The sequence below is a fragment of the Scyliorhinus torazame genome, chromosome 4, assembly GCF_047496885.1.
Source record: "Scyliorhinus torazame isolate Kashiwa2021f chromosome 4, sScyTor2.1, whole genome shotgun sequence".
Lineage (NCBI taxonomy): Eukaryota > Metazoa > Chordata > Chondrichthyes > Carcharhiniformes > Scyliorhinidae > Scyliorhinus > Scyliorhinus torazame.
The window spans coordinates 184,884,476-184,910,488 of record NC_092710.1 but is presented as its reverse complement, the minus strand read 5'-3'; the positions used below and the strand labels follow the sequence as shown (position 1 = coordinate 184,910,488).

General features: G+C 50.6%; 1 protein-coding gene across 2 annotated transcripts in view; it reads left to right on the top strand.

Moving 5' to 3' along the window:
• The window catches only part of kif3ca (kinesin family member 3Ca), a 263,681-nt gene that overhangs the window by 146,151 nt on the left and 91,517 nt on the right, over positions 1 to 26,013 (top strand). For both annotated transcript variants that reach the window (XM_072498979.1, XM_072498981.1), the window contains exon 3: positions 16,168 to 16,269. In XM_072498979.1, coding sequence (XP_072355080.1) covers positions 16,168 to 16,269 — 102 coding nt within the window. The remainder of the gene's footprint in view (positions 1 to 16,167; positions 16,270 to 26,013) is intronic.

The window sequence follows — 26,013 nt, the reverse complement described above, 5'->3', positions numbered from 1 at the left end:
CCCTGGCGCTGTGAAGCCACAGTGCTATCCACTTGTGCTACCGTGCTGCCGTGCTTTGACTAGAAAGAAGACTTTCTAGTTAATGCAAAAAACAGGATTCTGGAACCAGTCCTGTTAAGTAAAGTGAAGAGTGAGAAGCAGAGGAAGGCTCCAAGTTTGAAGAGAGAGCTGCAAGGAACAGACTTAAAGCAAAGAGGCTTGTGAGAAGCCAGTAAATCCAAAGAGACAGCCAAAGGTCTGAAACTCTTTATTACGGGCCTGTGAAGCAGTGTTGTTCTGTTGGTATGGCTGAGTATCTGAGAGCGGAAGGCGAAGCTTGAATACACACGGCACTCCAGGGGCGAGGAACATCAGAAGGAGAGGTTGAAAATCTGGAGATGGACCCTTGGCAAAGACACCTGAGAGAAAGCATCATTTAGGAGAAAATTCCAAGCCGTCTCCTTCGAGAGTGGTGATTGGAAACCGTTATGTGACCAGTGAGACCAGTTCGCTCACAGTATGACAAGCATCTGGGGAGTGATCCGTAGAAGTTGTTTTGGGTGAAATCTGCCACTTGGTTTCAGGGCGAAATTCTCCGGTATCGGCGCGATGTCCGCCGACCGGCGCCAAAAACGGCGCGAATCAGTCGGGCATCGCGCCGCCCCAAAGGTGCGGAATCCTCCACCTCTTGGGGGGCCCAGCCCCAACCTTGAGGGGTTAGGCCCGCGCCGGACTAATTTCCGCCACGCCAGCTGGCGGAAAAGGCCTTTGGTGCCCCGCCAGCTGGCGTGGAAATGACATCTCCAGGCGGCACATGCGCGAGAGCGTCAGCGGCCGCTCACGGCATTCACGCGCACGCGCAGTGGAGGGAGTCTCTTCCGCCTCCACCATGGTGGAGACCGTGGCGAAGGCAGAAGGAAAAGAGTGCCCCCCACGGCACAGGCCCGCCCGCGGATCGGTGGGCCCCGATCGCGGGCCAGGCCACCGTGGTGGCACCCCCCGGGGCCAGATCGCACCGCCCCCCAACCCCCCCCCCCCCAGGACCCCGGAGCCCGCCCGCGCCGCCTTGTCCCGCCGGTAAGAGAGGTGGTTTAATCCACGCCGGCGGGACAGGCAACCTAGCAGCGAAACTTCGGCCCAAGAATCGCGGGGGCCCGCCAACCGGTGCAGCGCGATTCCCGCCCCCGCCGAATCTCCGGTGCTGGAGAATTCGGCAACCGGCGGGGGCGGGATTCACGTCAGCCCCCGGTGATTCTCCGACAAGGTGGGGGGTCGGAGAATCTCGCCCCAGATGTCTGGGTGTCTGACCACAGTTCGCCTATTGGTTTACATGGACTGTGTACTTACTGTGATCAATAGAATATAAGATAGATTTGGTAGCTTGCGTCATCCTTACAAGCCTGTGTATGTCTGTAAAGGTATAGTTAGGGTGGAGTAATGTATTATGGCTCATCTTTTCTTGTTAATAAATGGTTTATTCTTTTGTTAAAAGTACTTCAGCTGACTCCTATGACTCTGTTCAGTAGCTATTCTCCACGTTTCTAAACAAAAAAATAACATTAGGATCAATCAAGCTGGGTTCCATCCTAGGATCTGACTTGTCTGGTAGTGACATCAGCTGGGATCGCAACTGCATAGATAAGTTCAGAACAAATAGCAGTTCTTTAAAATTAATGTGGACAATATGCTTGTGTCCAATATTTCACCTGATTATACTGAGAACAATTAGGTTGTGGTGAATCCTGAGAAGTTTAATTTCTAATTGCAGCAGACTGCATTGGACCTGGATGTTAGGAGCTGCCATCAGCAGCGTTTAAATGTGAGGCTTTGGTTGAAATCCCAAATAGGTCCTGTGGAAAAGGTTGCTAACGTTTTCAATGTTGTTATTTTCTATTTACTTGAAACTACTTAGTTTACAATAATTGTGGATCTATTCTATCACCTATTATTTATTTGTAATTGGGATGAAAGAAGAATTGTGATTAAAAAACTGAATAACTGTGATGACATCCATTTCAGAATCTAACTCCCATGAATTGCCTTGTTAAATCTAGGGCAACACCTACTCCCTCCATTCTAATAATAAACCGAAGGGCTCAGCAAAGGACCAGCGAATCTCTTCGAATAGTCATTACACTGGGGGTGCTATTAGTGAGGTCAACATAATCTCCTGTGTGCTGGGTTCTCTGGAAGATCTGAATTGGACGAGCATTTTGCGTTGAATACTAAACGGCACTTCAGGGGCGGGATTCTCCGCAATCGGCGCGATGCCCGCCGACCGGCGCCAAAACGGCGCGAATCAGTCCGGCATCGCGCCGCCCCAAAGGTGCGGAATTCTCCGCATCTTGAGGGGCCGAGCCCTCACCTTGAGGGGCTAGGCCCACGCCGGATTGATTTCCACCCCGCCAGCTGGCGGGAAAGGCCTTTGGTGCCCCGCCAGCTGGCGGGAAATGATTTTGCCGTGCGCTGCATGCGCGGGAGCGTCAGCGGCCGCTCATGGCATCCCCGCGCATGCGCAGTGGAGGGGGTCTCTTCCGCCTCCACCATAGTGGAGACCATGGCGAAGGCGGAAGGAAAAGAATGCCCCCACGGCACAGGCTCGCCCGCGGGCCCCGATCGCGGGCCAGGCCACCGCGGGGGGTCGGAGAATTCCGCCCCATGTCTTTTATGTTTTTTTAGTAGTAAATGAAAGGCTAACAGTTGTCCATATTAAGTTAGGACACTGCCATTAAAATTAAGACTACTTAAAAATCAGTCTGCATATGAATCTTTCTCACTTTACACATCCAATCTTAAACAGGTTTTATTTTAAAAACTTTTTCATGTGCTTATAAATGGAAGGTTTTGCTTTGTGATGGGGCCAAATTCTTCAAAATACTAATTTAAAAATAGTCATCAACTAGAGACGCAAAATTGTACTTCTATTGCAACCTTTAATGAAAGCTGCAGATGTGTGATCGTGAGGTGAATTTTACTGGTGTTTTGGGGAGTGGAAGAGGTATATTGCTCACCCCGACTCCTTTTAGTAAAGTCAGTCTTAAACTGACCAAAGTTGAAAAAGACTGTCGGAGAGTGATAATATGCAGAGAGTGGGACCTACGCCCCTCGGGGATGGGAGATTCAGCCCTCGAGGGCTGCAGGCCAATTTGATTGGCCGGCAACTGAGTAGTCCTTAGTGGGTGCTGCTGGGAATACAACAGTTTTGAGGAGAAGGAACATGAATGCTGGTTGGGAAGGTGAATGTTTATTTTGGTCAGGGATGGATTGATGACCCTAGGTAGGGGGGAAGGGAGGGTTGAGGAAGAGGGGTGTCAGGTTCTCGAAGCCAAGGGGGAGGCATGAGGGAGGGGGCCATCTTGTAGTTTGCTCTCAATGGGCACAGCCCCCCCCCCCCACACACACACATAGGTTGTTCCCTCCCTTCTTTCCTGCTTTTAGCCATGGTCGGTGAAAACAAATGGGATGGTCTCTGTTATAACCCGCAAGAGACCAACGGGGTCAGACTCCCCATGAGTCTCATTGAGTACGTGTTTCCCCATGAGGAGTCGAGTGATGATATTGTTGACTGCCTGTGCAGCATCCATTTTCAGTGTAATCAAGAGACCAACATACCGTGTGTCTCCAGACATGAAAACATTTGAGGAGTTGATCATGTTAGTGGCAAACCATTATGACCTCAAGCTATCGGATACTGTTTTAACATGGCCGAAAGACGCCATGGGAGTCTGTAACAGAGTTTCTGACGGATCTGAGGAAACTGGCTGAGTTTTGTAAATATGGCCCTTCTCTTTCCGAAATGCCATGGGACAGATTGGTCTGTGGTGTGAATGACTTGGTGACTCAACGGATGTTGCTTGGCGAGCCACCGATGAATGTAAATAAGACTGTAGAGATCTCTCTCTCAAGAGAGAGTGCTGAGAAGGGTGTGCAAGAGTTGTAGGGAATGAAACTCCTGGTGTGCGGCACCCCCAAAGATGGGAAGCCCATCCTGGATGGAACACCACCGAGGTCAGGGCCAATGGTCCAGGGCCGAGTCGACCAGGCAGTACCCATCCTCTGAACCCGAAGAGGAAGAACATAGAACATGGAACATACAATGCAGGAGGAGGCCATTCGACCCATCGAGTCTGCACCGGCCCACTTAAGCCCTCACTTCCACCCTATCCCCGTAACCCAATAACCCCTCCCAACATTTTTGGTCATTAAGGGCAATTTATCATGGCCAATCCACGTAACCTGCACGTCTTTGGACTGTGGAAGGAAACCGGAGCACACGGATGAAACCCACGCAGACACGGGGAGAACATGCAGACTCCGCACAGACAGTGACCCAGCAGGGAATTGAACCTTGGACCCTGGCGCTGTGAAGCCACAGTGCTATCCACTTGTGTTACCGTGCTGCCCCTATAGACTCTGGATAATGCGGAACGTGTGGCCGAAGAATCCACAGGGAGCAGAAACCACGGGGCATTCAGTCAGCCCGCCGCTCCAGTAGAAGTAGGTGTCAATCCAGATCCCGCATCTTTCTCTTGGAACAGCCAAAGGATGAGTTCATTCAACTGAATTGCATGGCGGCACCCAAATTTCCCCCATTAGAGTCAGTCACCGTTCAAGCGAACAGCCATTCCTTGGAACTGGAATTGGACGCAGGAGCCGCAGTCTCAGTCAATGTGGCAGGCCAAAATTTGAGAAAATTAAATCGGGATTACAAAGTCTTCAATTACGAGTAACTGAGGCAAGATTGGCCACACACATGGGAGAAGCACTGGCCATAGCGGGGACTACGATGACCCCCAGTAGTCTACAAGCAACAGTCTGTAAGGTTACCACTGATTATACTAAAAGGACATGGGCCCAGTTTGCTAGGTCGTGACAGGCTGCAACATCTCCACCTTGATTGGCAGATATTGGGGAAATAGCCCAAGGTTTTCCAGACCGGCTTGGTGAAAATAAAACGAGCCATGGCGAAAATCCATGTAGACCCTGATGCACAACCAAAGTGTTTTCGGGCTCACCCAATTCCCTAAGTGCTGCGACAAAAAGTTGAGGCTGAACTTGAATGCCTGGAAGACTTGGGGATCATCCGGCCAGTTAAATTTGCCAACTGGGCAGCTCCGGTAGTCCCTGTCCTGAAACGAGACAAAGCTGTTCACCTTTGTGGCGATTATAAACTGACTGTGAATAGGGCCTCCAGATTGGACCGGTAACCGATTGAGGACTTACATACAAAATTGGCTGGAGGTCACTTGTTCACAAAGCTCGATGTGAGTCATTCTTACCTCCAATTGGAGTTGGACCCTGTGCCTCTGCAGTATGTAACAATAAATACCCACAGGGTGTTATATGAGTACATGAGACTGCCTTTCAAGATATCATCGGCATGTGCCATTTTTCAGCGAGTTATGGAGAATGTTCTGTGGGACTTGTCACGCGTGGCGGCCTATCTGGATGACGTGCTGGTCACAGGCATGACGAACCGTGAGCACATGAGCAATCTGGATCAGGTACTGCGTCACTTCTCAGAGACGGGCGTACGCCTCAAGAGAGTGAAGTGCTTTTTTTCATGGCAAAGAGGTATCCAGGGTATCGAGCAGACCGGGAGGGTCTATGCCCTGTGGAGGAAAAGGTGCGTGTCATTAAACAAGCCCCCACACCAGAAAGCACCACTGAACTACGATCGTTTCTGGGACCAGTGAACCAGTATAGAAAATTCATCCGGGGCCTCGCAACCATGTTAGTCCGCTACACGTCCTGCTTAAAAGAAATCAGGAGTGGCAGTGGAGAATGCCGCAAGAAGAAGCCTTCGCTAACGTAAAAAATCAGCTGACTTCATCCGGCCTGCTGACGCACAATGATCCCACTAAACTTCTCCTGATCACGTGTGACTCCTCGCCATAGGGCATCAGTGCCATTTTGTCACATAGGATAGACGGCGGTAGGGAGCAGTCGATTGCATTCGCCTCCCGAACACTGGCGTAATTATGTGCAGATTGAGAAAGAGGGTTTAGCCATGGTCTTTGCTGTCAAGACATTCCATCAGTGGGCTGAATTCTCCCGTTCCCCAGCCGCGTGTTTCTCGGTGGTGTGCCGTTTGCGGGGGCGGGAACCTCGGTTTCTGCTGCTTGTCAATGAGCTTTCCCATTGTAGCCACCCCACACTGCCGGGAAACCCGGTAAACTGGCACATGGCTATTCTTAGCCTCGACAGCCACAGGGTCAAAAGTAGGGTGATGGGAAGTCTTGGACATACGGAGCAACCAGAAGAGGAATTTTGGCAATTAAAGTGGGAAACTGAAAGAACGCGGATACACAGAGCAGGCACAAGTGGAGCGAATTGGAAGCAACGAGCAGACAGGCAGAGGCCACATCATTTTTAAAGATGAACTTAGATGCTCAGGGCGTTTCAGAATCATGATGATGGGCAATTTGTAGTGAGAAAAAAAGGTCAAATAGTCTCCTCTTTAAAAATTACCAGTAACGAATGTATGCAGACGTAAGCTATTTTCCTTTTCCAAGCCTGTTTTAATGGTGCTTTTCTGGTACATTAATCAAGTATTTCCAAACACAAACCACGGGATTCTCCGACTCCCCGCCAGGTTGTAGAATCCCGGGCGGAGCGGCGTGAATCCCATCCACCGCTCCGACGCTGGCTGCCGTATTCTCCGGCGCCGGTTTTTGGGCAGGGGTGGGGATCACTCTGCGCTGGTCAGGGGCCGTTGGCAGCTCCCCTCCCCCCGGCAATTCTCCGGGCCCTGAATGGCCGAGCGGCCGTCGGTTACTGGCCAGTTCGGCCGGCGTGAATTGGACATGGTCCCACACGGCGGGACCTGGCTGGTAGGCCAGCTGGTGTGGTCCTCAGGGGGGCGCGGGGGGATCCAGCCCCGGGGGGGCCCCCACGGTGGCCTGGCCTGCGATCGGGGCCCACTGATCTGCAGGCGGGCCTGTGCCGTGCGGCACTCCTTCCTTCTGCGCCGGCCTCTGTAGGGCTCCGCCATGGCCGGCGTGGAGAAGACACCCCCCTGCGCATGCGCTAGAATACGCCGGCCGGAAGCGCGGGACCACACGCGGCGCCAACCCCTCCGGTGCCGGCCTAGTCCCCGGAAGTGCAGAGGATTCCGCAACTTCCGGTTGACCCGACACCGGAGTGGTTCGCGCCTCTTTTTACCCCGGTGTCAGGCCATCGTGGGAATTCGGGAAAATCCCACCCAAAAATGGAACTTGGATACTCAAGTGTGATAGGTTCCTATGGACGGAATTCTCCAGCCATTGGGATTCTTTGTTCCCGTTTGCAGCACATCCCTGCCTGCAGGTTTTCCCGATAGCGTGAGGTGTCTTCAATGAGAAATCCCATTGAGAAGCAGCGTGAACAGAGAATTGCACCGCCAGTGAACGGCGCGCTGCCAAGATAAACGCAGCTGGGGGAACCAGAAAACCCAGCCCGATGTATCAACCATTGAACCCGGAGGTTTTCACAATAGAGCTATGAGAACAAGTTGATGGACTTCACTTGGAATGCCCTTAAACCCAAACAAAGCAAAACGGGAGGACCAAATAAGTTCATTTTGAAGTTTCATTTAGCTTTGATGGGCCTATGTATTGCCTGCTGACAAGAGAACTCCCATCACGGTAAAGATGGGGAAAATATTCGGAGATTACATTCATAGACTCGCAGTGCTTTGTGAGAAAAGGCTCACAGCAACTTCGTACTTGGTGGTACAGAACAACTGGACTGCTTTATTGTGCACAAAGCAGCATTTATCTGATGGATGGAGCAATGTGCATTGTGTAACTCATTGCAGCACACAGCCGATTTTCAGTTTAGGTGGGCATCAACTGGGCGAGGAAATTGCCTTGGCCTCCTGATGTTCAGGTCTTATTCCAACAAAATTTGTGAACTGACAGGGAGGGACAGGTTTAGAAAATCTTAATATACATCACAAAGCAGCGTCAGCATAGATAAGTTGGGTGTGAGTGGGGGCTTATACTGGGAGGGGATGAGGGATTGGCAATGGGCAGAACAACTTGAGTGGTGTGATTGAGGATGGTGGGCCAACATACAGTAACTCATGCAGGAAATTTTGAATCTTTTTAATGTGGCTTTCCGTGGTCTCTTGTCCAGGTGGCAGATCAGAATTGTACCGGTATCCTAAGTATGCCATAGCACCCTGACCTGAATGTTTCAATAAGGCTCGTCTGTCTCAGGCAACGGATTGGACATCTATTTCTGCTCCTAAACTGCAGTGAACGGGAAGACAATGCAAAGTATTATTTCTCTGGTATCTGTCTCACTATTAGTGCATGTTTTGGTGGGAGCATGGTGATAGTGAGATTTGAATCAACCCCATTATGTTATTCTCTAAGTCTGAATAAAGATTGTAGACTTCCAGTTAACACAAATACTTTATTCAGTAGGTTTGTTCTGTTTCCAGAGCTCAACTAAATATAATACAGTCAAGCGGTATCACCAGTGAAGCTAAGGTAAACTGCCGATGCTGAGCTGTCTCTGTGTGCTGCTGCTCACTAGCCCTGTGCTTCTGAAAGAGGCGGATCCTCCCTTGGGTCGGACCCTTTATACCCGTCTCTGATGCCCTCTAGTGATGCTGTGGCTGTTACATCTGTCTGCAGTCCCTGGTGTATGTGCAGATGTATGTACAGATGTACAGATCACTACACCCATATTTTGCAGGTAAAGAATACGGCAGTGCTGAGCTTGAAGCTTCCACGAGTCAGAATAGTCTCATTTTGCTGTATGTAAAACATTTGAGCCATTTTATATCCAAAGGAATCATTTACATCACCATGAAAGATAATATACTGCAGTACATATCTCTCCTTGGGAGCTTTCCGCTGCTGAAGCTGAGGAAGAAATAATCAGTTCTAAGTCACCCAGGAGCAATTATTGTGAAAACCTGTGAGTTCAATGGTTGATTGAGCAGCAACCTGGAAGTAATCAGCAATGCTGCATTGTCCACCGCAGAAGCTTCCTTTGTTTGGCCTCTTCATGGTTGGGATGCCGGATTGCAACCCAAGCTTCACGTGGGAGAAATTAACATGTCTTAGGGATGTTTTCATATTCATTGCTGCTTAACAAGTGGTGGATCAGTAAAATATGCAATAATGGCAAATTGCTGCTAAAAAAAGTTTTTTCTCCCAGGAGTACGGTACATGTGCAAAAATTAATTAATGGCAAATTATGGTCTGTAAGTCCATAGTCATATAAGCCACCCACTGTCTGTGCTGCTGCTGTTAGAAGACCACTGAAAGCACCAACACAGTCACATAGTCACAGCATCATGAAAGTCCTAGCACGGAAAGAGACCATTTGGCACCACACATTTGCTGAACAACCAGCACACAGTACAAAGCAAATTAACCCTCAGTTTTTTTTATTATTTGAATGTCACCTTGGCTCAACTAGAATGTGAGTTGAAGGTTGTGGACTCACTCCCCCCAGTCGCTTGTGCATATGGTCTAGGCTGTCACACTATTATAATAATGAAGGGATGCCGCATCGGGCAGGATCTTCCAGTCCTGCCGATAGCGATCAGACCCCCAATGGCGGCTTCCCCAGCTGCAGGATAGGTGAGCCGTGAAAAAAATCTAGACCTTGATGGGACCGGAAGATATCTCCAGCGACCAATGGCGAGCTACCTCCGATGTCTGAACCCGGGGGGGGAAATCCCAACCATCGCCATTCCCAGATGCACAGCCGAGTTTTCTCTCCAGATTTTCTGACGCTCTGAACAAAAATTTGGGTTTGTGGTTTACGCCGTCACTGTGGCAAGGTGGGGCCTGATAGAGTGGCAAAGTGGGCTCCCCAGAGATCTGGGCCCTTTCTTTAAACTCTGCATTGCTCCACACCCCACCCCCAATGGACATGGAGGACACCCGCGACAAGCACTGAGTTGTCTTCCTCCGCCCCCCACTCATAGCGCAAGCATCGGGGTCTCCCATACCCCACCCCTGCCCCCACCACAACAAAATCATCGGGGTCTCCCATTCCCCAGCCCTGCCCCCACCACAACAAAATCATCGGGGTCTCCCATTCCCCACCCCTGCCCCCACCACAACAAAATCATCGGGGTCTCCCATTCCCCACCCCTCCCCCACCACAACAAAATCATCGGGGTCTCCCATTACCCACCCCTCCCCCACCACAACAAAATCATCGGGGTCTCCCATTCCCCCCCCCACCACAACAAAATCATTGGGGTCTCCCATTCCCCACCCCTGCCCCCACCACAACAAAATCATCGGGGTCTCTCATTCCCCCCCCCTCCCCCCCCCATCACAACAAAATCATCGGGGTCTCCCATTCCCCACCCCTGCCCCACCACAACAAAATCATCGGGGTCTCCCATTCCCCACCCCTGCCCCCACCACAACAAAAGCATCGGGGTCTCCCATTCCCCACCCCTCCCCCACCACAACAAAATCATCGGGGTCTCCCATTCCCCATCCCTGCCCACACCACAACAAAATCATTGGGGTCTCCCATTCCCCACCCCTGCCCCCACCACAACAAAAACATTGGGGTCTCTGTGCCCTCCCCCTGTCCTGCCCCTACCAAAGCACAAGCATCATGGTTTCTCTTCCCTGCCCCCTTTCCACATGGGGCTTCCCCCCCCCGCCCCCTTTCCACATGGGGCTTCCCCCCCCCCCCTCCTCCCAGGGGAAACATAACAAGAATCCCCCTCTACCAATGGGGCTCCCCAGAGTGTCTGCACCTGGCACACCCCCAGCTCAGATTGGCACCGCCAGGTTGGTGCTGCCGGGGGCAGGGCCAACCTGTGCCGGGGGCATGTCCGTGTGGTCCTCCCCCCCCCCCCCCCCCCCCCCCCCCCACCTTCCCCCTGAAGCTGGGTCAATACTTGCCTTTGTACCCCAGGGCGATCCCCCGACCGATTCACACCTTTATACATCCGTTCTAAACCCCGCTGAGTTGGCGTCACATCGGCAAGGTATGAATATTAAGTCGGGGGGGGGGGGGGAGGGATTATGTGAGACGGGGTGGCTCATTAATCATAGGATCTCTTAAATGCATTGCAAAGGGTGACAACCCCATTCCATCACCTGTGAGGGTGGGGAAAATAAGGGATCGAGAGCCAGCGAGAATCCCGTTTCCCAACTGTTATAATAATTTACGTCCGCGTCCAATTTGTGATTGCGATGGACACCGATGTAAAATTACCCCAGCAAAGGTTTGGCCTCAATTGCTTTCTGTAGTAGAAGATTCCACTGATTCACCACTCTTTGGTGAAGAAATGTTTCCTCACCTCAGTTCTAAATGGTCTACCCCGTAAGGTGAGAATGTGACCCCTGGGGTGGGATTTTCCCCCACCCGGCGGGGCGGGGGGACCCGGCGGGATGGAGTGGCGTGAACCACTCCGGCATCGGGCCGCCCCAAAGGTGCGGATTTCCCTGTACCTTTAGGGGTTAGGCCTCCCCGGAGTGGTTGGCGCCCCGCCAGCTGGCGTGGAAGGCCACACCAGCTGGGGCCGAAGGGACTCCGCCGGCGGGAGTCCATACATGCGCGGGAGCGTCAGCGGCCGCTGATGTCATCCCCACGCATGCGCAGGGGGGGGCGGGTCACCTACCCGTCGGCCATCGCAGAGACCTACACGGCCGCCGCGTAGTAAAACAGTGCCCCCACGGCACAGGCCCGCCCACAGATCGGTGGGCCCCGATCACGGGCCAGGCCACCGTGGGGGTACCCCCTGGGGCCAGATCGCCCCGCGCACCCCCCCCCCCCAGGACCCCGGAGCCCGCCCGCGCTGCTAGGTCCCGCTGGTAAGGGACCTGGTTCAATTCATGCCGGCGGGACCGGCATAGCAGCAGCGGGACTTCGGCCCATCGCAGGCCGGAGAATCGCCGGGGGGGCCTGCCGACCGGCGCGGCGCAATTCCAGGCCCCGCTGAATCGCGGGTGCCAGAGAATTCGGCGGCCGGCGGGGGCGGGATTCACACCGTCCCGCGGCGATTCTCCGACCCAGCGGGGGGTCGGTGAATCCCGCCCCTGGTCTTGGACACCTACACCATCGGGAGCATCTTTCCTGAATTTACCCTCTCTAGTCCTGGTGGAATTTTACAGGTTTCAATGAGATACCCCCCCCCATTCTTCTAAACGCCAGTGAAAATAATCCTAACCGACTCAATCTGTCCTCAGCCATTTCACCCCCACCAAGCTGAGGGTCCCCCACCCACACCGAGCACTGGGGCGGCAATCCCAGCACCCCTTTGCACTTTGCTGGTCAGCAAACATGCCTACTCAGCTCCCCGCAGAAGCCCTTCCACCAGGTTCACGTTTTTTAAAAGGAGTATTAATCGGCGCCAACGTGAGCACTTACTGGGGAGGCCGTTGAATGACAGGAAGCCGTTGGATATGGGGGTCACTCCAGTTAATTGTATGGAAATAATTGGTGATAATTGGTTTCTCGTCACATTACGGCGAGATCCCAATTTCACCTGCAGGAATGGGCGGCTTGCATCGCAAACTGTTTGGCACCTGGCTCAGTTCTCGTTTTCAACCTCTCCCGCTATTCACTGGCCTCATTACGCTCGAGCGAGAGTGTTATGAGGCCGGAGAATTGCACCCGTAGTCTCCCAGATGGAGAATCCAACCCAGGGAATTTCCCCGGTATCATGAGCAGTATTTCTTTTTAGACTAATATCATCAATAACAGCTCAACTCATTTTCTCTGTGGTACCTGCTGTGTCAAAATTGGCTGCTGAGCTGATAGACCTAAAAATATTATTCACAGGATTGATTGATGTTCAAAAAGGAATTTATTTGCTGTGAAATGCTTTGTGATATACCTTGTACTAAAATCACGACCATTTAGAAGAAATACAATCGTTAAGTCTTGACATTCTTTTGGCTGCCTATTTTAAACCTCTTTCAAAATTTGAAACAGTTGAATAGATCAGGAAGATGTAAAATGAATGCAATAGTTTCTTGCTGTGCAGTTACAATTTCACACAGTCACAGAATAATACAGTGCGGAAGAGACCCTTCAGCCCATCGAGTCAGCACCGACCCATGAAAAACACCTGACCTGCCTACCTAATCCCATTTGCCAGCCCATAGCCTTGAATGTTATGCTGTGCCGAGTATTCACCCAGATATTTTTTAACGAATGCGAGGCAACACGTCTCTACCACCCTCCCAGGCAGTGATTCGAGACCATCACCACACTGTGGGTAAAAGGATTTTTCTTCAAATTCCCCCTAAACCTCCTGCCCCTCATCTTGAACTTGTGTCCCCTTGTAACTGACCCTTCAACTAAGGGGAACAGCTGCTCCCTATCCACCCTGTCCATGCTCCTCAGAATCTTGTACACCTCATTTGTACTACTCGTGTTTAATTGGAGGGAGTATTGAGAAAAAATGTATTTCAGTAGATTTTTATTCTGTGTTGGCTTTATTTCATCTATTCAAGAAATACAGTTTAGCATTCAGACAGAAATCCAATGTGGACATTCAATGCAGGAGTCAATACAAAGAAATCAAAAAGCCCTCTTTTAGCTAGTTTGACAATGGTTAATGACATGAACATGAAATAGCAGACGCAGAGTGAGTAAATATTTAATCAGTTGATCACTTATACACAAATTATTCCAAGTATTACTCAATTACTCTGCCACCAAAGGGTGCTACTCATTCCCTCTGATATTTCCTGTGAACATTCTGTAGGTCCATAGCTACTGGAGCTACAAGCAATGGTATTGCTGCCAGGAGAGCATTAAATGCACGGCCAGTCACATGCCCACTATATTGTACAAATCATAGCACAGAACAAGGCCATTTGATGCACCACATATGCCTTATCCAGTTGATCAGCTAGACCTATTTCCTGCCCTTTCCTCAATATCTTTAAGCACTTGTCCTCGTTCTTTACTCAGTCCCAGTCCCCTGCCTTTTCCCCATGCCCTTTGAACGTTTTTCTTTTCAAAAATAATCAATTTTTGTTTGTAATCCTTGTGCGTTCTGTTTCTAGCAACGTTTATGGGAATACTTCCAGTTTGGGTTATCCTCTGAACTGTTTTGGAGTAAATTTGGAGCAGGAAAAGGAATAAAATGTGTCCCTCACTAGTCCCTCAATCTGAAAATTTGCAGTTGGATTTTCCTCCTTAAAAGCATCAGCTCCGTCTAAGAACTGTCAGGAGTGCAATGTGTCTCATAATCAAGGATCAAGTAACAGAGCTAACTTCTTTGACCCATTTCCTCCCATGTCTGCCCTAACTAATTCCAAATCAAACCATGAAGATATCAGTGTCAGAGTTAAGCTGTCCTTGTGATAATCTTCCTCTCTTCACTTCTAAGTAATCATTTTTCTTCACAAGTGGATGTCTCTCTCCTGCCAAGATGTGGGGGGTGAAGAAGTGGCAGCAGTTGACATGTGGATCAGACAAATTTCCAAGTGAAGCTACCCAATAATCATTATAGCCAATCTCTTCATAGAAGACAACCCCTTATTATGTACAGCATAGAAGTTGTTGTTTAGCAGGGTGGGAGGGAAAATGGTGAGGATAACAGGGAGTCCACAAAGCGATGTACGAGTTGGGTGAGTGTGGGAGCATGGTGGATGGAAGATAATGTGGGAAGATGTGAGGTCATACACTTTAGTGGGAAAAATAAAGGAGCGGAATATTATTTAAGTGGAGAAAGACACAGAAGAGTTTGGTGGGCCTCGTGCATATGTCACAGGGGCTAGCACGCAGGTTCAGCGAGTAATTGGGAGGGAAGACAGAATGTTGGCCTTCATATCAACGGGAATGGAGTCTAAAAATAGGGAGGCCCTGCTAAAACTGCAGGGCACTGGTTGGACCATACCTGGAATGCTGTGAACAGTTTTGATCCTTTTATCGAAGGAAATATTTACTGGGATTGGAGGCAGTCCAGAGAACGATCGTTAGATTGATCCTGAATAAGGAGGGATTCTCTTAAGAGAAGTGGTTGAGTGGATTGGGCCTGTGCTCATTGGAATTTAAAAGAATAAGAGGAGACTTATTGAGACATATAGGATTCTCAGGGGGCTTGGCAGGGTAGATGCTGAGAGGATGTTTCCTTTTGTCGGAAGGTCTAGGGCCAGAGGGCATAATCTCAGAGTAAGGGGTCGCCCATTTGAGACAGAGATGAGGAGGAATTTCTTCTCTCAGGAAGTAGTGAATCTGTGGACTTCTTTACTGCGAAGAGCTGCAGAGGCTGGGTCATCAAGTATGTTCAAGGCTGTGGCAGCCGTTTGTCGACTTCTTTGGAGAAAACTAACTGTCAGCAGAGGTTGGGGGAGGGCGAGTTAGATTATTGTTTCGAGGAGGTGGGACTTGTAAGGGAGGGAGGCGATCTTTGCACTATATTTATATTTGTACTGTTTACTATTATTATTATAAAATTATAAATGCTTTAATAAAATGTTTTTCAAAAAAAAGTATGTTCAAGGCTGAGATAGACAGATTTTTAATCAGTAAGGGATTCAAAGTTAAGGCAGGTAGGTGGAGTTGAGGACTATATCAGATCAGCCATGATCTCGTAGAATGGTGGAGCAAACTCGATGGGCCTACTCCTGCTCCTACATCTTCTGGTCTTATAGCACACAAAGTGCAATTCTCCCTAATAGCAATAGTGTTTAAGTCATTGCATCATTTGAGAAATTGCATAAAGTTAAATCTATCCCAGTCAGCCAGCAAATTGCAATGTGTTGCCCCAGAATCGAGGTTGTTACTTTGCTATAGTCTGGACAGCTGACCAGAGGTGCCACCAGGACGAATGGTCACAGCCACAATATAAAAAAAGGTCAATGTGACTGTATCGTTATGATTGGTGAAGAATGTTTCCCTTCGCAACAGTTTTAGGTGTGTTGATAGGCAATTGGTATGCATGTAGCTGAAGATATAGCCAGCCAAATTGCATCAATCTCCCAATTAATTAGTTAAATTAGTAATTTTTTGACTACTTCTATTGTTGTGAACGAGCATTGAGAAACCGCCATTCTTCATTCGCCGGAGACGACTGTCAACTCACGCAGTAGAGCTGATTCCTGGTATCATTTTATTATTCCAGTAATTACAGACCTGGAAATCTGCTCCCATAGTATTTACTCTCAGAGATTCTTCTTTAATACTCCAAATATTTCATTTTCTAAACAATTCTGTGATGTATTATAAATGAATCTTCTTCATTATCTTCTCTAGGCTATGGAAAGCAAGCTGCTCATTGGAGGCAAGAACATCATGGACCACACCAATGAACAACAAAAAATGCTGGAGCAGAAGAGGCAAGAGATTGCAGAGCAGGTAACTGTTTTATTGACTATGGCTGCTCATGGAAAAGCATTACCCAAGTGTTTTGTTCGATTACTTTCATGAATAATGGATAAAATTTACAATATTCTTGACAATTAATGGTGAACAGAGTGTGTACAAGATACTGTTCATATAAATAATTTGAATTCTCCTGTATTTAGTCATGATATATAGATTTGCAAAGATATATTGATTAGCATTTCCAGTGACCTGCTGATCAGGCACTGCCTGGTCTCTCAGCCAGAGAGACGTGGACATGCCTAGTTTGTTTTTTGCTGTTCAGCAAGTTAATTTATCACTCTGGGAATATTATGTTTTGCTGCACCATCTGCTGACTAGCATAGGAGGTGCAAATCTGGCGGGTTTACCAGTCTTGGTTTTAGTTTATTCACCATTCCCCTCCCCCTCCTCTCCCCACCAATGGGAAATGTGCATGTGTGGATATTGGGGTTCATACTTCTTTGGGATGGGGCACATTTCCAGAATAAAAACACAGGGGGGAATTTTGAAGTTGGCAGGAGCCAGAAATCTCTGTTCTCAGCACGGGTTTAAGAATGAAATTTCATTTTTCATCTGCCGAGCTGGCAAGTTAGCACTATTCACTGTGGTTTCCACACCTTCTGCAGCCAGCTACCTGGATGATAGAGGGGTCCTGGCTTCATGGTCAATGGAGGAGTTCAAGTGGTGATCACAGGCATTTGGGATATCTCAGAAGATGGAATGTTGGTATAAATATATCAGTAACCTTTGCCAGTTGCACCAGCTTGCCCTTACAAAACACCGTGTTTTTCTGCCTCAAGAAGCAACCATCCCAACCGAGACACCTGCTGGATTTAGTAAAATGACACAACCTGGCCCGGTCAGTGACGTGTGTAAATACGGCAAATCTTGATTTCCCTCCCCGCATTTTGGATTTTCAAACCCAGGGTGAGGACAAGATTGTGTTTGGCTGACATTGTCCCCAATCAAACACTCACTGGCTTGACTCATGTATGAAATACAGCTAACTGGGTGAGGAGCATTGAGAGATAGCAAAATGCATCTCAGATGCTCTGGTCTGGAGGACAGTTAGGTGCTAAATGCTCTTGAACACTGCCATCAGACCTCCAATTTGTCTTTCTGGGTGTGTGGAGTCACTGATTCAAACCTGCCCTATGAATGGAGTATGCTTCATGTTCCAGTGAAACTGACACACCACTCCAGTGGTGCCTTCAATGCAGACACAGTGTCCCCAATACTGCTGTAGAAGGAAGAGTAACCCCAGTATTGCACTTTGTCGATCATTGATCTCCGAGTTTACACATCGGCGTGATACATAGTGGTTAGCACTATTGCTTCACAGCCCCAGGGTCCTAGGTTTGATCCCGCTTGGGTCACTGTCTGTGCGGCGCCTGCACATTCTCCCTGTGTCTGCATGAGTTTGCTCCAGGTGCTCCGGGTTCCTCCCGCAAGTCCCGAAAGACGTGCTGTTAGGTAATTTGGACATTCTGAATTCTCCCTCTGTGCACCTGAACAGGCGCCTAAGTGGCGACCAGGGGATTTTCACAGTAACTTCATTGCAGTGTTAATGTAAGCCTACCTGTGACAATAATAAAGATTATTATTATTATTGCTTAAATACCCCATGAGTTCTAGGCTTTATAGCTACAGAACCACAAGCAGCCTTCTCTTTGTCATCCAGTTTCAAGGGTGGCACATTATCACCAACCTCACAACTGTCTTATTCCTTCATGCTCTCCGAATCGCCTTGTGTCACATCCTTACTAATACTATCAAAAGTATTCTCTGGGTGAAGGAACTCTGAATTGGTGCAGAGAAATGAAGATCAAGCGAGACAGGGGTGGGTTGTGGCAGAGGAGTACCGGACACAAGGGGCATATTTCACAGAAGCAAGAGCGCATGAGGCAGGTGAATAGCGAGAGAAACCAAAAATGAGAGCCGCGCCGGGTGCCAAAGGTTCGCCATTCAATCGCCCGCTGCAGTAGGTGAAATTGGGATCCCGCTGTAGCGTGGCGAGAAACCAATTATCACCACTTACCCCTATTTCCGTACAATTAACAGGAGCCATCCCATATCTTATGGCATCCCACGATCCAGCGGCCTCCCCAGCAAGTGGTCACTGATTAGTACTCCTTTTCAACCTGGTGGGTGGGCTGCTGCGGGGAGCCGAGGAGGTGAGCAGCCATCTTCGCTCACTGGCAGTGAGCCCGCAGGCACTGGGCATACTGCCCCTGTGCTGGGGGTGTGGCAACCAGGGAGTTCAGCCCCAGTTGGGAGTGGGCTGCCATGGGGGGCAGGGTTGGGGGGAGGGGGTTCCATTGGGGGAGATGGGGGTGGGAGCACTGATGGGGGCGAGCGGTCGATCGTGTGTGGGTCCTCCATGCCAACCCTTGGACCATGTGATCTCTTTCCGGGGGCAACCCTCATCCCTGCCTGTTTGCCCAACGGCTCCCACTAACCAAGAGGCCTCTGGCTAATAGGGAATTGCCAATCTGGTTAAGTGGGCATTTCACAAGTGGATCGCCATGGGTGGGCGGGCCACCTATCATGCGGGCTCGTTGCGTAGCATCCCAATCACACCTTGATTCATGGGCCATGCTTGAACACTGCGGTAGACAGTACCACTGACTCAGTGGCGAAACTTTGATCGCCCAGGGGATAGGCCCCAGCCCCGGGCACATGTCCACGGCTAGGTGTGGCCATTCAGCCCATCGAGTCTGTATCGACCCTCCGAAAGGGGGGGGCAGAGCGCCGGGAATCTTGCGACGGTTCCCGCTCAATACCACACTTAGAAATCTTTTCGGAGAATCTCACCCAATGTTTAAACAGGAGCTGATTGTGGGTTTGGCTCTAATCTCTCCTCTTTCATCTTTGATGCACGATCAATTAAACTCAAAGGCGAGGTTGTAACATAACTGAAAGCTTTAATAGACTAGATCTGTTCCCCAGCAGCTTCGGTACAGAATGAGGGCTGCTGGGACGGCACCGGTTCTTATACCCTGCCTGTCAGGGCGGAGCCACATACCAAACAGCCAATGGTAAACTCCTAGGTTTATCCAGGTCTACAGCCTCTCGGGTACTGCAATACCTAATAATACCACATTCACCCCCTGTTAAAAAAGAGTCCGGTGGGGGTGGTGGCCAGTGGTTACAATTGCATCTAACATGGTATGATCAGATATGGAGGTACCGTGATACCGCCTTACAGGGTTGTCGAGAATATTTACAAGCGTGGAAGATATATACAGTCAGTGTTCATTTACAGTTTCAGTTGCAGTGAAGCAATCAGTCGGTTGGGTGGCCCGGTCGTCCTCCTGGATCGTCTGGGCTTCGGTGGTGATTTTGGTGGGGGTCCAGGCGTCTGCGACTCCGGGAGCGTGGCTTTGGCCTCCATGGCAGCTTCGTCACCCCTAGACGGCGCTGGTGGGGAAAACGGTTGACACGAGAGGGGGGCCCCTGTAGGGGGCGTCGGTGGGTGGGAGGGCCTAGGCAGGAGCAGCGGGATGACTGACCCCCCCCCTGTGAGGTGCTGTGGAGGGGGGTGGGGGGGGTGGGGACAATGGTTCGGGTGCGCGTGGGGTTCCGGCGGGCGCCAGGTCCCGGAGAGAGACTGTATCTTGCCGGCCGTCAGGGAACGCCACGTAGGCGTACTGGGGGTTAGCGTGCAGCAGGTGGACCCTCTCGACCAACGGGTCCGACTTGTGCACCCGCACGTGCTTCCGAAGCAGGATGGGTCAGGGTGTCGCTAGCCAGATTGGGAGCGAGGTCCCGGAGGAGGACTTCCTGGGGAAGACAATGAGACGTTCATGAGGTGTCTGATTAGTAGTTGTGCAGAGCAGCGACAGGATGGTGTGGAGGGCCTCCGGGAGGACTTCTTGCTAGCGGGAGACTGGGAGATTCCTGGACCGTAGGGCCAGTAGAACGGTCTTCCAGACTGTTCCGTTCTCCCTCTCTACCTGCCTGTTTCCCCGGGAGTTGTAACTGGTCGTCCTGCTTGAGGCGATGCCCTTGCTGAACAGGAATTGACGCAGTTCGTCGCTCATAAAGGAGGACCCCCTATCACTGTGTATGTACGCGGGGAACCCGAACAGTGTAAAAATACCCTGGAGGGCCTTGATGACGGTGTTTGCGGTCATGTCAGGGCAGGCGATGGCGAATGGGAACCGGGAGTACTCGTCAATCATGTTCAGGAAATACGTGTTGCGGTCGGTGGAGGGGAGGGGGCCTTAGAAGTCCATGCTGAGGCGTTCAAAGGGACGGGAAGCCTTTATCAGGTGCGCCCTCTCTGGCTGGTAGAAGTGCGGTTTGCACTCCGCACAGATTTGGCAGTCCCTGGTGGCAGTCCTGACCTCCTCGATGGAGTAGGGCAGATTGCGGGTCTTAATGAAGTGAAAAAAACGAGTGAGCCCCGGGTGGCAGAGGTCCTCGTGGAGGGCTCGGAGGCGGTCCATTTGTGCGGTGGCACAAGTGCCGTGGGACAGGGATGGGAGGCTCGTTTAGCTTCCCAGGACGGTACAAGATCTCGTAGTTGTAGGTGGAGAGTTCTATCCTCCACCGTAAGATCTTGTCGTTCTTTATCTTGCCCCGTTGTGCATTATCAAATATGTATGCCACCGACCGTTGGTCAGTGAGGAGAGTGAATCTCCTGCCGGCCAGGTAATGCTGCCAATGTCGTGCAGCTTCTACTGCTGGGACGGCACCGGTTCTTATATCCCGCCTGTCAGGGTGGAGCTACATACCAAACAGCCAATGGTAAACTCCTAGATTTACCCAATGGTCTACAGCCTCTCGGGTACTGCAATACCTGATAATACCGCAATCTTCCTTTTCATTATAACACTTGTCATCTTTTGTGTTATCAGTGGAATCCACAACCATGTAGTTGTACTTCTGTTCCCACTCGTCATCATCACTTTCCTCCTCCTCATCTTTCTCTTCTGTTCCCATAGCTACTTGCTTTCCTTATTGCAGGAAAGGAAGGCAAAAGCCAGGAATGAGTGACCAGTTACCGAGACAGAAAAGTAGTGGACCGTATACATGTGAGGTACTTCACAAGTGTGGGTATCCAGTCACTAAGATAAAGGTAATGTCGTCATAGTCCCAGATGACCATAGGCTGCTTTCGCCTTTGAGGGGGAGAGCTGACTGGGGGTGATTTAACCTGAGGATCACCACAGCTCAGGCGAGAGGCAAGATTGAGAAGGCGGGTCCCTCATTAATAACCTCAGGCACTAACCTGCTGCTGACGACATGCCACCCACCTCGCCATTCCGTACAGCAAAAGCAGAGTAACACCCACGAGCTCCCTGGCCTTATCCTCATAAAATCTGAGATAATTTCAGCTGCACATTTCTTGCAGCAAGAGTTTATAAATTAGCTAGCCATTGAGCTATGTGGCATGGGATCATGGGAGAGATGAAATACGAGATACGGTGCTATCAGTTTTTAAAGGGGAGCAAGGTGTGTTAGGGTTGTACTTCTGTTAGGGAAGAATGGTAGACATTTTGTAAGATCATGAGTCAGTGCATCTCCAAAGTGTTACAACCCTCATGGAGGTCACGGGGTGTGGATCATCAGGTTCCCGTGACCTCAGCTGAGTACGAACTTCCCCGATAACGCAAATTGGCCTCCCCTTAACAAGGAGAGCCTGCATAGTATAAAAAACCCCAGCCTAAATGAAGATCGTAGTACGAAGTCTTCCAACACCAGGTTAAAGTCCAACAGGTTTGTTTCGATGTCACTAGCTTTCAGAGCGCTGCTCCTTCCTCAGGTGAATGAAGATCGGGGCAGAAGAACCCTTTGGGGAGTGGAATAGAGAAATTGCCTTGTATCATTAAACCCAGTTTTGTATCCTACCTACTGTTTCTTTGTGGTCAGTCTGTGTGGATTCCACACAAATACCTTTAACCAGAGTGCATTATGAAGAGTTGGCTGTACGCTTGTTACTTTCAAAGAACACATTTGTGTCTGATTCGCCCGGAGGCAACCTGCTCTATTCGGGTAATTTAATGTCTTGTGGCACTGGTTTGCTGTTCAGGAGATGGGATGAGCGACTTGTCAATCCGTACCAGGACCACCGACCACCAGATGGCACAAGTGATGTTTCTGGCAAGTTTGCTGTAATGGACACCCAGAAGTCAGTGTCTTTGGATTTCAGTTTTGTCTAGGTAGGTTGGAAGTTAGAGTCTGCGATTGTCCTCGGGCTGTGTGCCGTATTTTGCTGCCTTGATTGCCTGCATGTGCCAGCTGCTTCTTTTTTAGACATTCAAGATGATTTATGAGACATGCAGCTAAGCTAGCTGACAGACAAGTGAGTGAGCCAAGCACTCTTCCATCACGGTTGCTACTGCATTCTTTATTCTTATACTTTTGAAGTCACAGCTTTGTGAAAACTGCATTCTAATTGTCTAATGTGGCTCATTAAACTACACCTATTTTAAATGGAACTTAAATCAGTCACTGCTGCAAAGGATGTGCAGCTAATGATGGCGAGATTATTGGAAAGTGCAAATCTTTATTTAATTGGCGCAAAATGGCACAACTCATCATCTTCAAATTTTTCTGTCAACATCTTTGTGAAAGGAGACAAAAATGTAGGAAGTTCAAAATAATAAACATGTCAGCAATGATAACACACATTTTAACAGAACCTGCTGTCAAGAGTGTGATTGATTTGAGTTGAACGCTCTGTACATCACGCATTCCAATGACATCTGGTAGATTGGGTTACATTAGGATTAGGGCAGATATCTTGCTTTAATCTCTTAGCCTTAATTTTGATTTTGATTTTTCTTTGAACCCCTTCCGTTTCTCATTTTACTTGCCCAGACAAATTCATTGCGATTTACTGGGCTTTCAAGATGTCTGTCCTGATCCAAAGCAAACTGGAGGGGGCCTGCCAGATCTGCGGCCCCTCACCACCGCAAAGCGGGCATTGGACCGGGTCAGTGGGCCCGGAGCGGGCCGAGGCGGAGATGGAATTTTGTCATCGGGGAACCATGTGAGCCCTGCTGCATTACGGTGTCCCTATGCCACACGTGACACCACCTTCCACACCACACCACCATCCCCAAACCATCCACCGCCCCCCACCCCAGCACATTCTCACCTCCGCACAATCCCTCCACCTCCCCACCCCAGCATTCCAACATCTCCACACCGCCACTCCACTATCCCCAGCCGCGATCCTACCATCTGTCATGTCTTGTGTCTTGTCCTTTTGGTCCCCTCCCCACCTCCAACCCCAGGACACGTTGAGCGATGAGGCGGGTGCGAACCCCAAATGCCAACCTGCAACACCCCGCAGCAAAAGTCCAGGGACGACACCGACTTTCCATCACAGCTGTCTCCAACACACGCCGCCATCCCAGAGACACTCACCTTGGTTGGGCATTCTAGTGAAGGGGCTCCTCTGGCACTATCTGGTGTGCACCACACATGTGCAGCAGTACATCAGGTGGCGATACGAACCTCTATTGGCGGACAGTGGGAAGGCAGCCTGACCCCAGGGACCAACTGCTGTCTCGGGCTTCTGGAAAGGGCGGTCCCATCGATGCTGGAGATGCACACACAGACCTGGGGACTACATGAGGAGCTGACAGCAACCATCCAGCGCCTGAAGGTATAGTTGGAAGAGTCCAACCGCCTGCAGGGGCAGGAGGTGGTGCTGACCATGCCTGCTACCCAGGACAACACTGAACCGGTGGTGTCTGCGATGGAGGCCTTGGGAGCAAAGGTATCAGCCATGGGTCAAGATGTCCAAGGCCTGGGACACTCTGAGCAAGCAATGTCCGAGGCACATGATAATACGGCCCTGTCACAGGCAGTTATGTACCAGGGACACCTGGAAATTGCAGCGGCACTCCAGAGCTTGGCCCAGTCACAAAGAAGGCAGAGGGGTGACTTAATTAAGGTGGACAAAAAAAATTTTTTTTTCTTTTTTTTTAAATTTAGAGTACCCAATTATTTTTTTTAACACTAAGGGGCAATTCAGTGTGGCCAATCCACCTAACCTGCACATCTTTTGGGTTGTGGGGGTGAAACTCACGCAGACATGGGGAGAATGTGCAAACTCCACACGGATAGTGACCCAGGGCCGGAATTCGAACCCGGGTCTTCAGCGCCGCAGTCCCAGTGCTAACCACTGCGCCACATGCTGCCCGAGGTGGACAAATTTATGAGGGGAAGAGATAGAGTGGACAGAATAACATTGTTTACCTTGGTGGAGAATTCTAGAACCAGAGGACATAGATTCAAGATAAGTGGCAGAAGGTGTCGAGCGGACGTGAGGAAGAACTTTTTTTTGCAGAGGGTAGTGGGAGTCTGGAATTTGCTGCAGGAGTTGGTGATGGAGGCAGAGGCCTTAAACTCATTTAAAAAGACCTGGATCTGCACCTTAAGCACTATACGGTACAGGGCTATGGACCAGGTGCAGAAAGGTGGGACTGGAAAGGGCGCCTGGGTGTCCTCGGGCTGGCATGGTCAAGATGGGTCAAATGGCCTCCTTCTGTGCTGCAACTTTTCCATGATCCTACCAGGTGGTGGGGGAGCCCCCAGAGCTCGCTCTGGCCACACCTCCGCCCCAAGGAGTAGTCGGGAGGTCATCAGGCACCCCGAGGAGAAGGTGATGGGGCCTGTGCCGGCGTCCCCTGCAGGGGAGGGGCTGGAACATCACAGAGCCTCAGACTCCCCCCTCCTTTATCTGGTGCATCTGATGGGCACGGGCTTAACAGGGTGGCACCACACCTGCTGGGACACCCGAGAGACTGCTGGGCCCATCCAGCCCAGACGCTGCAGAGGATGGTCACGAAAGAGGACGCAGGTCACAGAGTATCGAAGCAGGTTGCCTCCACTCCTGATGTACCGCCTGCGGAACCATCTGGATGGATCGTTAGGGCCCATAAGGCCAGAACGTTAGATACCAGTTAAGATGGCACGGGTGCAGCACACAGGATAGGGTTGGGGCTAGGGCACAAACTGGTAGAAACATGTGAACCTGTTCACAAAATCACCTGTTCACAAACGTTCCAGCCTGCCTCGATATTCTGTCAGAAGGGTGTAAGAGATGGGCTAGGCTGGGCTTGGCTGACTGTAGAGGGGGTGTTGGGGAGGAAGGGGATGGGCGGCTATTGGAGGTGGACACTGGCCAGTGCTCACAGGTCAGCTACCATACATCTCCCTGTACCCGGCCTTCCCTTCACGTTCCCTCCTCCGCCGCTCAAAGGGTTTCATGGGACCATGTGATGAAATGGACAGCTCGCATGCAGGGATCACCCAGGTGGACGGTGGAAAGTGCGACCGTGCGCAGGAGTTAAACGTTGTTGAACGCTCCACAGCTCATCGCAGAGCGGGTCATCATCATCCTCCATCCCATGGACCAGACACGCTGTTACTACCAACCCAGGGCCCACACCCTGTAGTGAGGAATGTAGGAATCACGGAGGGGGTTGCAGATGCAGGACGGGGGACGGGACCGGGGGGGGGGGGGGTGGCCATGGCGCACACCTTGTGTTACCTCCTGTGCCTGCCCGGTCCCCATGTCCTGCCCATCCTCCTCATCGGACGAGGTCGTTCATCCCCCACCTCCAGCACATCGCCCCTCTGCTGCGTGATGTGGAGGATGCAGCCGACCACCATAATCTGTGAGACTCTTACTGGACGGCCCCTTAAGAGTGATCCTGAACCACATCTTCAGAATGCCAATGCACCACTCGATCACGGGCCCGGTCGCAGCATG